The 15,247-nt window shown below is 38.0% G+C and overlaps 2 protein-coding genes across 2 annotated transcripts in view; both read left to right on the forward strand.

The window, feature by feature from the left end:
* Positions 1–7,587: 7,587 nt before the first annotated feature.
* Positions 7,588–10,478, forward strand: LOC131682248 (syntenin-1-like). The gene is made up of 3 exons (XM_058963604.1): positions 7,588–7,737; positions 9,121–9,562; positions 9,621–10,478. Exons 2-3 carry the CDS (start codon positions 9,131–9,133, stop codon positions 10,173–10,175), a joined length of 987 nt encoding a protein of 328 aa, XP_058819587.1. The 5' UTR covers positions 7,588–7,737; positions 9,121–9,130; the 3' UTR covers positions 10,176–10,478.
* Positions 10,479–14,482: 4,004 nt separating this feature from the next.
* Positions 14,483–15,247, forward strand: part of LOC131682250 (serine/threonine-protein kinase ATM) — a 56,706-nt gene continuing 55,941 nt past the window's right edge. Inside the window, exon 1 of the mRNA XM_058963606.1 lies at positions 14,483–14,707. The gene's annotated coding sequence lies outside the window, so the exon portion shown is untranslated. The remainder of the gene's footprint in view (positions 14,708–15,247) is intronic.

Consider the following 15,247-nt stretch of genomic DNA (forward strand, 5'->3'; position numbering starts at 1 on the left):
AGAGATTCGACTCAGTCGAGGTCTTCCGTGGAGGAAGGCACTTTTGAGTTGTTTGGGGTATACTCAAAATTAGGTAAATTCAACTTAAATTTGAGTATAAAAAACCTATCAATGAGTTGTAATTTTTGCCGTGGTTAAATGGAAACTACCTTTAACACGGTTTACCTAATTTTAAGTTCCCCCACGATACCACGAGATTGAGTCAAAGGAACTCAATTTTAGGTAGTTTTTCGTATCCGTGTAGTATGTTTTTCCAATGCCAAACGTCATATCTACACTCTCGGTTGCAATACAGCACATGAAATATATCACAACTACAAGCCCGTCTCTCTAAACGTCACAGTAAAATGTGCCATCTACAAACGGAGTTGCCAAGACCACATATGTAAAAGAGCATAATAGCAAAAGTGATCGGCAAAATGCAGTGGCGTAGTAGCGGGGGGGGGGGGGGGGGTTTGGGGACGAAACCCCCCCCCCCCGAAATATTTTGGAGAAATTTGAGAAAATTGAATATGTTGAACAAAAAAATGCCTAATATTTTAAATGAAATTCTCAAAGTTTCATTTGCAAAAGTTATCTTGTGAAAATATTTCCTTGTAGTGAAAATTGGCTGCAGGCTCGATACCTTCCTTTCGGCACGTTGTGGAGGCTAGCTCAACCGCCGAGGACTATAACGAGTAGATCGCGGCGAAGCGAGGATCTAGGAGCTTAATGGTTCACGAAACGGATATCGGTACCGAGAGAAATTTCACCACATTCTGTAGTCCTTGACTGACGGCGAACATGGACTGGAGAGTGTGAGAGAAGTATCCCCATAAAAACCCCCAGGCGATTCGCTACCGCATCGGCCAATGGAACCCTGCTGCAGCACGAAGAAAGACGGGCGGCAAGCTAAAGTGGAAGACGAACGCCTTTAACGAAAACCTCTTTGTTGAGTTACTTCGGCGAACAACGGAATCAAGTACGTTGATACGGCTGACGGCTAACAAGAAGGATTTCGACGGCTTGTGACGTTACAATGTCACGAAAACTAGGGCCATGCAGTAGACGGCGTGCAGCTTACTGGTTAAATGAGTAACTCAGTACGCTACACGCTGCTTGTCTTAGAGCCAGAAGGCGGGCTCAGAGCGCAAGATCGGAGACTGAGATAGGAGCGCATCTAGAAGGTAGGGACTCTTTAAAACGGGAGATCAAGCTTAGCAAGCCAATTGCCATAAGTATCTGTGCTGAGAAATAAACGTCAATCCCTGGGGGACGCGTACTGAGTCGTCATGACGAAGACGAGGGTTCGTCGACACCAGTTGAAACATGCCCGGGTAAGCTAAAGATAATCGTTGAGGGTCTCTTCCCGAATCACGATACAAATACCTGGTCACCGACACCGTACGGCGAAGAAGAAGGAGGTAACACAGTCGAGTGGCGACTAACGACGAGCTCAAAGACACGTCGATGTGACTAAAATCAAAGAAAACCCCCGGTCCGGATGGAATACCAACCATGGCGGAAGTCACCGGGCCATTCAGCCTCGAATAGACCAATGCGCAGCGTGGCATAAAAGAATGTGGCATCCTGAAGAGCTACTTCCAGAGTAGAGCACTGCTATACCAGACGAACAAAAGGGCAGAAGGCGATGCGAGTCGCAGCGGGCGTTACTCAGGGCTCCATTCTCTGTCCAACACTTTGGAATGGGATGCACTGATAATATAAATTCGTGAATATAATGAATCATGTAATGCACGAATTCATGCGTCGTTTTCTGCAACGAAGTATTTTCGTGCCCTGTAAATAGTAAGTTTCGTTCATTTTATGAATAAGAATGGCCGTATGGTGAACGAAAGCTTTCGTAAATTTTACACATTTAATGTATGTACACTGCACGAATGTTATCGTTGATAACGACATTATTTTTCGTGAATGAAATGAAATGTTTTTTTTATTTTAATAAACGTTTGTGTATATTACGAACGATTTCGTTGGTCGCACGAAATTTTTTCGTTTATCTTAGAAGTTTTCGTGTTTATTAGCCTCTTATTGTTCTTTTGGGATCGATGTTTGACAAAATCGTTTTTTTATTTAAAAAAATCGATGTTGCCAAATCGATTTTATTGTGGTACGAAGAAATGGCCGCTTGATGAACGAAAGTTTTCGTAAATTTTACTTATTTAGTTTACATTGCACGAAAGTTATCGACATTATTTTTCGTGAAAGAAACGAAATGTTTCGTTTATTTTAATAAACGTTTATGTATATTACAAACGATTTCGTTGGTCGCATTCGATCTTTTAGGATCGATGTTTGACAGCACCGATATTGCTCCGGCAGAGAAAAACTCAAAATTGTTCAATACAAAATCAACGAGCAGTTCGCGACGGCTCAATCGATTCTGTACTGCTCCAGATTCTGAATCAACTGGAAGCGAAAGAGGTTCAAGGAATCTTCCTGCAACCGGCGGACACGGATACGACTACTAAATAGTCAGACAACAACAATTATCTGACGAATATCAACAATGGCTCCATATTGCTCTTTTGACGTGGACTATTTGATGAATGGTGCTTGTAAATATTATAAAGATATTCCTATATAACAGCGAACGACTCGTTTGCTGAATGAAGCTGTTTCATAATAAGCCAACGAAAGTCATTTTGTAGTTTTCACGAAAAACTCGTAATACAAAATAAAAGAGTTTCGATGGAACTACGAACGGTTCATCATATGTACGAAAAATTCGTATATTTTATGAAAGTTGTTTGTACGAAATTAATTCCTAGCGATTTACGAATATATTCTATTAGTGTGGGGTCTTAACACTGCGGCTGCCCAGGAAAGTGAAAATCGTTGGTTTCGTGGACGATGTGTCAATAACGGTGAGACACTTGAAGAAATGGAGGTGTCGGTGACGGAGACAATAGATGCGATCGAGAGCTGGATGAACGGGTCAGGCTGCAAATAGCTCACTACAAGACGGATTTGTTTTTGGACAGCTACTGCAAAGCGGTTCAGCGGATACAGATCACCATCGAAGGGCATGTGAATGCATCGAAGCGTGCACTGAAGCAATTGGGAGTGATAATCGACGACTGATTGAGCTTAAACAACCACGTTGATTACACAAGCGAAATGTCGGGTCTTTATCTAGTGTTTCGTCATCGATACTGCGATATGGGGCTCCTGCTTGGGGTGCGGCGCTGAAAACCAAGTGAAACCGCGAAAAGCTGAACAGGACTCTTCGACTGCTGGTCGTACGAGTTGCGATTGCGTACCGGAGGCAGTATGCCTTGACGCCGAGATGATTCCCATCTGCATTACCCTGACGGAGGATATCAAGTGCTACAATCGATGAAACGTCAGAAACGTGAGGAAGATGAGAATCGATTCGATGGTGACGTAGCAGCAGGAATGGGATAATACGGAGAAAGGAAAGTGGACCAACCGGCTCATCCAATCCTGTCGACGTGGGTCAATAGAAAGCACGGAGAGATAACCTTCCACCTGAAACAGCTCCTACCGAGCCACAGATGCTTAAGGAGTATCTTCATCGGTGTGGGTACGCAACGTCAACACTGTGCCGGGAGTGTGAGAACGTCGAGGAGACACCGGAGCGTCTTTGAATGTCCGAGGTTTGAAGTCTTTGAATGTCCGAGCAGAGTCTTTGAATGTCCGAGGTTTGAAGGGACGTGCAGGGAGCTACTTAAAACGGGAGGACCGGACATCAACCCGGATAATGTAGCCTACAGAATTACAAGCGACGTAGGGACGTGGAACGCAGTAAACAGAGATATGATGTAGATCAGTGATTCTCAACCTGGGGTCCGCGGGCCCCTAGGGGGCCGCGAAGTCATTGCTGGGAGTCCGCGAAGAGAAATATATTTTCCGAGTGCATATTGAATTTCAAATCTTGTTTCCTAACAAATTGAAAATAACATATTGATAGCATACAAAATTTATGTTTATCTGTGGGGGTCCACAGCAACCCAGTGTGATATCTAAGGGGTCCGTGGTAAGAAAAAGGTTGAGAACCGCTGATGTAGATCGACACCGTCTTACAGCGGAATGGACATCGAACAACGGTTCCGGGAGAGCAATCACCGCCAGGGAACTCTCCGCAGGTATAAGCTAGATCCACCGCCGAGGACTAGTCGAATAGACTGCAACAGAGCAGCGAGTATGAGTCGTCGAAACGCCAGCGAACCGGACGTCACGCTCCATGCGGATTCGCCCGACCGACCACGGCACCCAACCGGTTGTTCCGATAGAAAAATAGCGAAAACCAAAGAAGAATCGATATTGGGAAAACTTTTTTCGCCAGGGAACTCTCCGTTAGCGTAAGCTAGATTCACCGCTGGGGAATAGACTGAGTAGACAGCGACGAGACACCACTAGTCGCGGGTCATCGGCGCACCAGTGCATCAGATACCCTGCTTCACCAGAATCGCCGAACTGTCCTCGGCATCTAACTGATTAGCTCGATCTCGGGAGAACTTCTCTCGCCGGGGAATTCTCTGTCGGAGTAGGTCAGGTCCATCGTCGGGGACTAGACCGAGTTGTTCGCGAACAAGTCGAGGACTGAATGGACCATCAAGGAAGTAGTGCTAAATGGCCCAAGAAGAGAACTAAATGGCTTAAAGGAGTTTCGGTGCTAAATGGCACCGGTTACGGAGTCAAAGGGATCAAGAAGTTGTGGTACTGAAACCAAATAAGAATCGGTATCGGGAGAACTTCTTTCGTCTGGGACCTCTCCGTCAGCTTACAGTCAGATTCACCGCCGGGAACGAGACCGCGTGGACCGCGACGATACACCACCAGTCGCGCCGGGGATCCAGCAAACCGGATGCCCTACTCTACCGGAATCGCCGAACTGACCGCAGCACCTGGCTGGTTGGCTCGAACTTCTCTCGCCGGGGAACTTTTCGTCGGAGTAGGCTAGATCTAGCGTCGAAAACTAGACCGAGTAGTTCGCGAACCAGTCGGAAGCTCAACGAGGAAGTGATACTGAATGGCACAAGGGAACTGAAGGGCTCAGTAAATTAGACAGTCTGAAGTTTGCCGCCCAGATTGTCCTCGTAGAGGAAGAGCATTTATTCTATACCAACAGCTAGCTTTCCTACCTTGACTACCCAAACCCGTTCCCTGAGTTGTTGGTTTTTGAACATTTTTTTCTCCTGCTCAGAATATTTTTGAACATTTTTTCAAATATATAAAAAAATTCATATCCCCCCCCCCCCCGAAAAATTTTCTTACTACGCCACTGGCAAAATGTAATAAAATAATAGTTATCAATTATCTCTATTATCTTCGCAAAAACATGTAATATGCTTATACGATCCTGAGTAAATAAAGAGGTGATGGTAAAATTAATAGCCTTCTGTGTGCTTTAGTTGTTAAATAAATTTGAAAGTTGCAAGGAAATTTTTGCACGCGATTTTCTCCGTTTGACGTTTCTGTTAGATATGATGTAATGAAAAAACGCTCTAGAAATTGTTTGATAGCTCAATCTCACGTTACTTTCACAGTAAACGGGGAGCTACGGCTGGTAGCGTTTAAAAAAGTTTCAATAGCCTACCGATCGCCAGTATCTAGTTTAACCCGCCTACGCCTCTTCGTTCACTGGAATCTGAGACGAGACATGCAAAAAGCAACAAATCGAACGTCAGATACAGTCAGGAGGTACTGTCAAATGCAACCAGTCCGTTACAAAGAGAATAGGGAAAGAGACGAATAGTGTGAAGCCAAAAATACCTTATTGAGCAGACCAATCGTGCAATGTAAATAAACATTACTCATGCCTGAGTTGGAGGAGATAAGTATTGTACTTCTATCAAAAAAAGAAATTTGAATTTTCGTCAGAATTTAGTTCAATTGTGATTGTAAGGTGCATTCTAGAGTATATGTATGAGTAAAAATAAGCTTTAGATTTATTTCATCTCTTTGTTTCGAAATGCACATCGTTTGATAAACAAATCCATCGATCGACATACGGTTTGTTTTCAAAATATAATAGGAGTCATTTAAAGTGCTGCCTGTAGAAGCGGTTGCCAAAATTCTAGTGTTGAAATCATCATAAAGGGAGTGTTGCCGTTTTGACTGATTTTCACTCTTCATCTCTTTCACTATTCTCTTTGGTCCGTTAAAACTATATGAGTCAAAAAGAGAGGCTATGTGAGACGAACGATGGAATGAACAGAAAAAAGAAAAAGAAAACATCTATCGGCTAGTCCCGTCACAGATCGCACTGAGATATAAAAGTATGCATAGTTAGCATACTTTCTATTCCCGTCTCTTTTCTTCTGCTGTGACTTTTATGCATTTTCACTTCTGAGTGGATAGACCGAATATATCCAATGCATACAATTTACAGCAGAAGAAACGAGAGGCAGATAGAAAAGTATGCTATCGATGCATAAATAAAATTCTGCGTGTGGGATTTAGCCAAATACAAATTTCTCGACAAACATATGATTACGGCCTAAAAGCCAACTGTCAAAATCCACTTTGAATTGAAATTTCGGACAAACCGTTACTAGTCGAACACAGTTCATAACAGTTTATGAAAGAGAAAACTTTTCTCTTTTTTTTTACTACCAACATTTGTGATTGGCGTGTAACGGTTTGTCCGGAATTTCCATTCAAAGTGGATTTTGACAGTTGGCTTTTAGGCCGTAATCATATGTTTGTCGAGATTTGTATTTGATTTAGCCCACTGTTATTTCGACGAGATGCTGGCGATTTTCGTTCAGTGTAACTAATATTGAGTTCTACAAGATGACGACACGAATGAACTCATGATGAATGAAGTTCATGTTTGTCAATTCTCGGTGGTTTGTTTACTTTGTCAGTTGCGTGAGTTCGAGTGCAACGGGTGCTCATCTGTTGCATTTGCACTCACGTAACTCCCATGTAAACAAACCACCGAGAATTGTCAAACGAAGTTCATCCGACTCATTTTGTTGGGTTATGTCGGTTGGTGTAAAACCTAATTGAAATATTTCAACGATAAATAAATATTCTTTGACATTCGATGGCTGATGACATTATTTTTTGGCTCATGTATACAGAGATGCCAGATTTGCAGACAAGTCTGCAAATTGGCAGACTTTTAATTTAAGCTGCAGATTTTTTCGATGACGCAGATATTTGCAGATTTTTTAGTTTGGTTGCAGATATTTGCAGATTTCTTAGTTTGGTTGCAGATATTTGCAGATTTTTGAATATAAAGGCTTTTGGTTACACTAGCTTTCCTGACATTTTTTGTTCTTCCCAGACTTTTAAAATTATTATCGCAGACATTTGAAAAAAGTACCTGGCATCTCTGCATGTATATACACGCAGGAAACTGTAGAACATTCAAATTCAAATTTTGAATCATTTGTCAGATGACTAAATTAGGATATGCTGAAAATATTTTTTCAGATAGATAATCTATAGATTTTAAAATTTTTGTTTTCATTTATTGAAATATTTATCAAAAGGAACAAAAACAAACAATAATGGGTTTTTAAAGTCAATATTTAAACCTATTGTTAAGTTTATTGAATTCAATCTATTTTATGAAATATACAAATCTTTTTTTCTGAGTGTAAATTTTGTTTGAGTATATATTTATGATTCATCGTATCGTTAACATCAGAGGCATCTCCAAAATACGTAGTGGAAGTTTGTGAAATTAAAGTTGGTCGGATACCCAATACTGTTGACACAGATTCCGGAACCATACAATTACCCTAACGTGAAACTCAGGTATTTACGATTGTTAAAATACTGCAATATTGGTTTGTGGTGTTATTCGGAGTCAGGTTTTTTTTTATAAACTCCATCAGAGCCTTTGTTCTAGGTGGCTGTCTCTAAGAGATGATTGCTTCATGTACTGTTTAGGTTGAGACTAAAGGCCCTGTCTATAGACTGTGGTTGAGACCAGGTTTAATACGCAGTCTATATCTATTTAATGGGTGCGAAATTTAGAATTTCGTCTTCCCCGCTATTTGTATTTACTGATGAGCATGTATTTTTTTGTATTTGTATGTTTATTTACAATGACAGCCTGTTAATTTATTGAGTACGATAATCTGTTTAAATTGTGTATCAGGTCAAAAGATGAAGTTTAATTTACTTGTATTGTAAAAATTACAGTTTGGTTTATGTTCTATTAGATGATATAAAAGGTTTTTGAACTACCGTTCTAATTTTTAAAGCGAAATATTTGTCTTTTAAACCTTATACCTATATTGTTTTTTTTTGTTTTATATTCTGATGTCCAATTTTCTAATGCCATGTTTGATTATTTTCCAAAAACTCAAAAATTATACTGGGAGTGAGTACCCCTATGTTAGGTTCTGTAGACATATTTTAATATCCCCTGCATCGACTTGAAAAGAATTCAGTCCGTTTCAAATTACGCGTTTCTTGCTGACGGTGTGAAAGTCATGATTCATTCAACAAACTGCTAAAGCGCCGGTTGGCTTATAATGCAGATTTTTTCTTTAATTTGCTATCATTCATTCCCATTCAGTAGCTAATCGTGATTCATGAGTCGTTCAGTCATGTTAGGAAGTTAACATCCCCGTATTTATTATTGAACTGGGAAAATTTAGAATCTCATCACAGCCCTTATTTATGTGTTTGAAATTGAGTAGGTGATAACAGCGATTTATGATTGTTTTATCGTTCGCCTGCCGTCCTTGCCATATCTTCACTGTAATAAACCGATAAAACTAGTCTATAGGATTTTATAACGGTATCTATGGCTTATAATTTTATATATATATATATATATATATATATATATATATATATATATATATATATATATATATATATATATATATATATATATATATATATATATATATATATATATATATATATATATATATATATATATATATATATATATATATATATATATATATATATATATATATATATATATATATATATATATATATATATATATATATATATATATATATTAAATATATTTTAATAAAACGTTAAAAATATGTAGTTGTATTTATTATGCAATAACGTTTTTAATGGTAAATTTTTATCAAATAATCGTAATGTTACGTAGCAGTTATTAATTCCACATTACCTAAATTTTTATCATAATTCGCGCATTTGCAGATCACCGAAAATGTCTCTGTATCCATCTCTCGAGGACATGCAGGTAGGAAAGATCCTACAATCACAAAGTGCTGCTGTTGCGAGTGCTGCTGCAAGTCAGCCACATTATCAAATGAACAACCACCAGGATCCTCCTCCAGCTTACACAATGAATCCATATCCACAACTGAATGAACTGCCACCGGGCCCGGTTATCACTAGCGAAAAAGAGAAGAAAGGCGAGTTCTATTATCCAGATTTAGCCGACTATATGGGTCTAGAGCTGAGCCGTGAAGTAATTGCTGCCAACATGCCAGAGTATCTTAACCGTGATGGGCGTGTCACAATGTACCAGCCGGAAGTTTTACCGATGGCAGTTGTAAACAATGCCACCATGGTAGCGCCTGTTTCCGGAGGATCGGTCGGATTGCAGCGTGTACAAGTTACCAACGGGATTCGTGAGGTAATTCAATGAACATTGATGGCCTTAGCACAGTTTTCATTCGTTATTTTCATTTCAGTTAATCTTATGTAAGGGACCCGATAAAAAAGTCGGACTTCGCGCACAATCAATTAATAAAGGTGTATTTGTGGCGCTTGTTGTTAAGAACAGTCCGGCTGCAATGGCTGGTCTTAGATTTGGAGATCAAATCCTTCAGATTAATGGGACGCTGGTTGCTGGATATTCCGTTGATGATGTCCACAAGCTGTTGAAAAAGAGCGATAAGAATAACATTTCGCTTGTGGTTAGAGATCGTCCTTTTGAACGAGCAGTTACGCTCCACAAAGACTCTGCAGGTCACCTTGGATTCCAGTTCAACAATGGTAAAATAACTGCCATCGTACAAGGTTCGTCAGCGGCACGGAATGGGCTTTTAATTGAACACCAAATTCTGGAAGTGAACGGACAGAATGTTATAGGCGTTAAAGATAAGGAGATAACGCAGCTCATAAATGAAGGCGGTACGATCATAACTTTGACTATTATACCGTGTATCATTCATGGCGTAATGATGAATAAGCTTCCAACTTCATTTATTAAAAGCAAAATGGACCATTCGGTACCGGATTTCTAAGAATGATTATGTGAATTTCGTTGTTGCCAAACTGATTTACTTCCATTTTCATATTAAGCGCATATTATTATACTATTGTCAAATATGTTAAACTTTTAAAGAACATAATAACCGGAAATGCACTAAACTGATTGAAGCACATTTTGTGTAGGAATGAGCAACTTTTTATTAGGATATGCTGGATTTTGATAGGCATATTATAATAGAAATTGTGCAAATTATCTCAATAAGTCCACTCGTTATATCTTATTGGATGTAAAAAAAAACAAAATAAATAGAACCAAATCATCAATTAGAAAATCATTTGTATTCCTTGAACTATATTGAACGACAATCAATCGAGAGAGTGATTCGATTAAACCACATTCTCACCAGCGATCCGTCGTTTAGCAGAACAAGGCTGATAGTTTGAAGACCTTTTCGAGATTGGTCGGCCACCGTTTGGTTATGGTACTTGTGATTGGTGACTTGTACTTGATTCATTAAGGGACCATTCATAAATTACACGCCACGGAAAAAACTACCTAAAATTGAGTATTTTGACTCAATCTCGTGGTATCGTGCAGGAAGGTAAAATTAGGTAAACCGTGTTGAAGGTAGTTGCCATTTAACTACGGCAAAAATAATAACTCAACCTTGAGTTTAATTTACTTTAAGTTGAATTTACCTAATTTTGAGTATACCCCAAACAACTCAAAAGTACCTTACTGCACGGAAGACCTCGACTGAGTCGAATCTCTCGTTTTGTTTTTGACAACACTAATAAGTGCGAAAGCGACGCACAGCTCAAAAATACCTAAATTTAAGTTAAAAGAACTTATTCTGTAGGTTATTTTATGGTTGCGTGTACGTAACGCGCTTAGGGAGGGGGCGGATGGGGAACGACAAGCTGTGACATAAGGGCGAGGGGGAGTAAGCTAGATCGTTACGTAACATGTTTTTAGCAAACAAAAAAAAATATTTCGAAGAATTATTTCTTTGAAATATTTTTTTTTGTTTACTAAAATTTTTCATATTTTTTAATAATTATATGTTTAAGCGAAATATTCCTGGTTTGAAATAATGTCATTGAATTTTTTCTCATAATTATAATCACTTAATAACGATACTCCCCACGCATTCGAGCATTGTTATTCTTCGTGTCCGATAGGTATAGACATTTTGAGTGTTCGATACAGGGTTGCCAAAATTAAATCTGTGTTTTTGTCCTAAAAAATCTTTTCATCTGTATTTACTATTCGAAAAATCTGTGTCGATATCTGTATCGAATCAGTTGAGTCGTTTAACCTTTTGCTGGATTATCTATCGAAAATATTAATTCTTGTGGTTTAAATCAGTCAAGGGTAATTGTTCCGAATCGCGGCTTTTTCGAAAAGAGGGTTAATTTCTTTTGGAAATGGTTCTAAATGGCCTATTTTATAACAAGCAATGAAAAAAATTCGGGGGGAAAGCTTTAAAGTAGTTTAAACTGGAAAAATAAGTTGTTCCCACTTACCTTACTAACAATGGCATTGCTCATGAGAAAGTGACGTTAAGGGTGAAGCGATGTGGCGTAGTCACATTCGGCACTGACAACATTTAATTGTTGTAAATGAATACTATCCTATTGTTACTAAATAAAACATTGTTAATGCCTAATGTGGCTACGCCACATCGCTTTTTGTCATGCTAGTACTCAAACTAGGGATAGCCGCTATGTTTGAGTATACCGGGCAAACGAGTGGATTACAGGTTTGATTGCAGATCAAAACCACCTCGTCCGTCGGTTTCTCAGCGGCTTTGCGCCGCTTCAAATCCTTGGACTCGACTATGCGGTAAAGCCGCATCACACTACCTTCATCCTTAACGTCACTTTCTCATGAGCAATGCCATTGTTAGATAGATAAGTGGGAACAACTTATTTTTCCAGTTTAAACTACTTTAAAGCTTACCCCCCGAATTTTTTTCATTGCTTGTTATAAAATAGGCCATTTAGAACCATTCCCAAAATAAATTAACCCTCTTTTCGAAAAAGCCGCGATTCGGAACAATTACCCAGTCAAGCAAGAATCTGTTTACATTTTCATAAAAAACACTACAAATCGTTCTGATATTTTACTTCCAGAAACTTGAACTTTATCAATGTGCACAATGGAAAAATATTTTTTTTCCTCATTTAATGACTTTTGTTGATATATAATGTTATATACATTAAGTCGACCAATGTAGCTGTCAAATTCTCGGAAAGAATCGAGAATTAACAAAGTCACAGAGTATTACAATTGACGTTTCTGGAAGTAGACTTCAGCCAGGCGTTTGCTGGGTGCTAACCTGAGTGTATTAGAAACCTTAAACTTTCACATTGAGCTACCAATTTCAAAAGTGAAGATATATTTTAATATAGAGGGCTAAGCTGAGAGAGACAGACAGGAAGTATTACTGAAGCTGAAAAAATATTTCTAAAATAGTTTTTGTAACATCATTTCTCAAAAATCTGTATATCTGTACATATACGGAAAAAATCTGTATATCTGTACATACAGATTCTTGGTCTGAAAAATCTGTATAAATACAGAATATTCTGTATTTTTGGTAACCCTGGTTCGATAGGTAGATTTGCTTCAGTCTTTGCGCAACTCTTCTTTATAAACTGTGCATTTAAATACAGCCCAAATTCGTTAGTTGGGTGTTCGCTAGTTGGGCTGTTCGTTAGTTGGGTGTTCGCTAGTTGGGGCATGCCCCAACTAAAAGACACTCTTATGTCAAAACTGAAAGTCAAAAACTGATTGACGTTTGAATGTCATAGATTTCAAGGGGTTCATTGGTTGATTTCTGTGGCGATCCAGAAAAAATCATACTTTTAAATTCAATGGAATTTTATTTTTTGAATTCATATTTCGGAATGATTTTAGTGAAATAAATGCGTTAAATATTTCGCTTCTTCCATTCAGCATCAATTAGTTTGTGTCGCAGAGACGTTAGTTTAGTAACTTTTGAAGGTCATCTCTGATGTATTCAATCACATTATCCAATCTTTTTTAGCTAGTGGCAACGTAGTATGTTTGTGCTTAAACGGCTTTTTCCCGACGGTGTATCCATTTCCTGTTTTATGTGAAGGAATTTATCAAAAAATAATTGATGGCAAAAAGAACACTAATGACATACTTTGTCACAAAAAACAACTTTAAACTGGAAGGAAACAGCCAACTTTTGTGAATTGTAAAATATTTTTGCTTGTTTTTTATGAAAGAAAACAAAAAATCAGCATTTCCCTTGGGTAATTTTTGTCAGCTGTCAGTTGCCCCAATTAACGGATACGATTCGCTAGTTGGGGCGCAGTCGTGACCCAACTAACGAATTTGCGCTGTAATGCCAAAAAAAGTGCTTGCTGAATTCCTACAATCGCCTGAAACACTCAAACGAACAGGAACATTACGATTTAAACGACGTAGTCCTACTGTTTTCACATTGCGCCGAGGACTAGAATACCACAAAGCGGAAAATGAAGAACACGGAAAGTAGGGGAAGAGAAACAAAGAAAAGCTGAGCTTAGAAAAAATATCAAGAAACCACCACGTAAACAAAAGAATTAATAATTAATATGTAGTACAAGAAGATCTGACGAACTTTGAACCTTGATATATCATCCACTTACTCCATAATACTGTTACAGATGAATAGTTTCACGAAATATGTATATTATTGTTTACTCTATTGTCTAACATTTAATGCTTCTTTGTTAAGTCTGGAGTAACCTAACTGTACCGAAAGTTTGTCTATTTCCCAAAATGATACAACTAAAAAAATACTTCATGCAGTCAGCCTTCCATATAACGATTAATGTACCATTTTTGATTGGCAATCACTGTTTGTTTCATGCATTAAACATACTACATATACAATGAGAACGAGTCAGATAGGTTAGTTTAGAATAAACTTCACTGTTTCCAAAATATATTCAGACATTCAATGTGTGCTTGGAACACTGTCCAAATTATTATGGAAGGGTCTGAAATGTGAAAATTCCTGCTGTAAAGTCATTTTCCAGTTTATGTAAACGTATAAAACATCGATTGACAGTATTCTTTCAAGAATAGTAATTTTGGAGCAGACTCGTGCATGTGTTGCATTAGAAAACTTAGGTATACAAAATATTTTTTAACGTTAACGTAATTTCACTTCCACTAACATTGATTGGTTACCCTCATAAATGAAAAAAAATATTAATTAAATTAAAAATTAGTTCGTTTTTTTAAAAAAAATGTTGGCAACGCTGCTTCCGCCATAGATGAAATATTTCACGTGACATTTACAAGCTCTCGGTGAAAGTCAATAAAAGTAAATTCGCAAAAGAACGTTGCTTGGAAAGTTTGCTAGATGCGAATTTTTTTTGTTTAAAATATTGATGCATTTAATCACTTTTAGTTGATTCTTAATGGTTAAGAAGTGCTTCGATATGTGTATGTAGTGTAGTTGTTGATAAGCGGTTGACATCCAAGATATTTGTTTTACGCCTACCTGCAAGTAGTTATGTTTTTCGTATGAAATAAAAGGTGAGTACATACATTGTGTACATTGTATTGTCCGGTATATTTGAAAACTTGAATGTCTTTTCCATGAGCTACTGCGATTTATTTATATTTACTTATTTACTGTTAAGTTGCGAATAATGGGATTCACGTGTTGATTGAACTAAAACACTCATTACTCTTGTTGGCGCGAGTATAATGAGTCAGTGTTCATTGATAATTCCATATCAACATCAAATTTTGAATAGGGCTAATAAAATTTGTAAACAAACTTTTGTTTTGCTGATTTCTCTTAATTTGTTATCATTTCAACTCAGAAAACATTTGAAATTGATTCTACCAAGGGTAAAGATGTTGATTCATGTGTATTTTTCATAAAATTCAATTCGGTAGCGGAATAATGAGCGAGATAAGTTTGTTTACAAAAGTCTCATTAGCCCTTTTGAAGAATTACTATTGAATTCATCCGTGAACGCAAATGAACTAAACAACAAAAAATGAATATCGTTAAGCGGACCCTACACGAGACAGAAATATTGTCAATAAATATATTGACAAAACTGC

The sequence above is a fragment of the Topomyia yanbarensis genome, chromosome 2 (genome assembly GCF_030247195.1).
Source record: "Topomyia yanbarensis strain Yona2022 chromosome 2, ASM3024719v1, whole genome shotgun sequence".
Classification (NCBI taxonomy): Eukaryota; Metazoa; Arthropoda; class Insecta; order Diptera; family Culicidae; genus Topomyia; species Topomyia yanbarensis.

Coding starts and splice junctions, on each gene's coding strand:
- LOC131682248 (XM_058963604.1), top strand. CDS start 9,131: ATGTCTCTGTATCCATCTCTCGAGGACATGCAGGTAGGAAAGATCCTA. Junction 9,563..9,620: donor TTACCAACGGGATTCGTGAG/GTAATTCAATGA, acceptor TTTTCATTTCAG/TTAATCTTATGTAAGGGACC.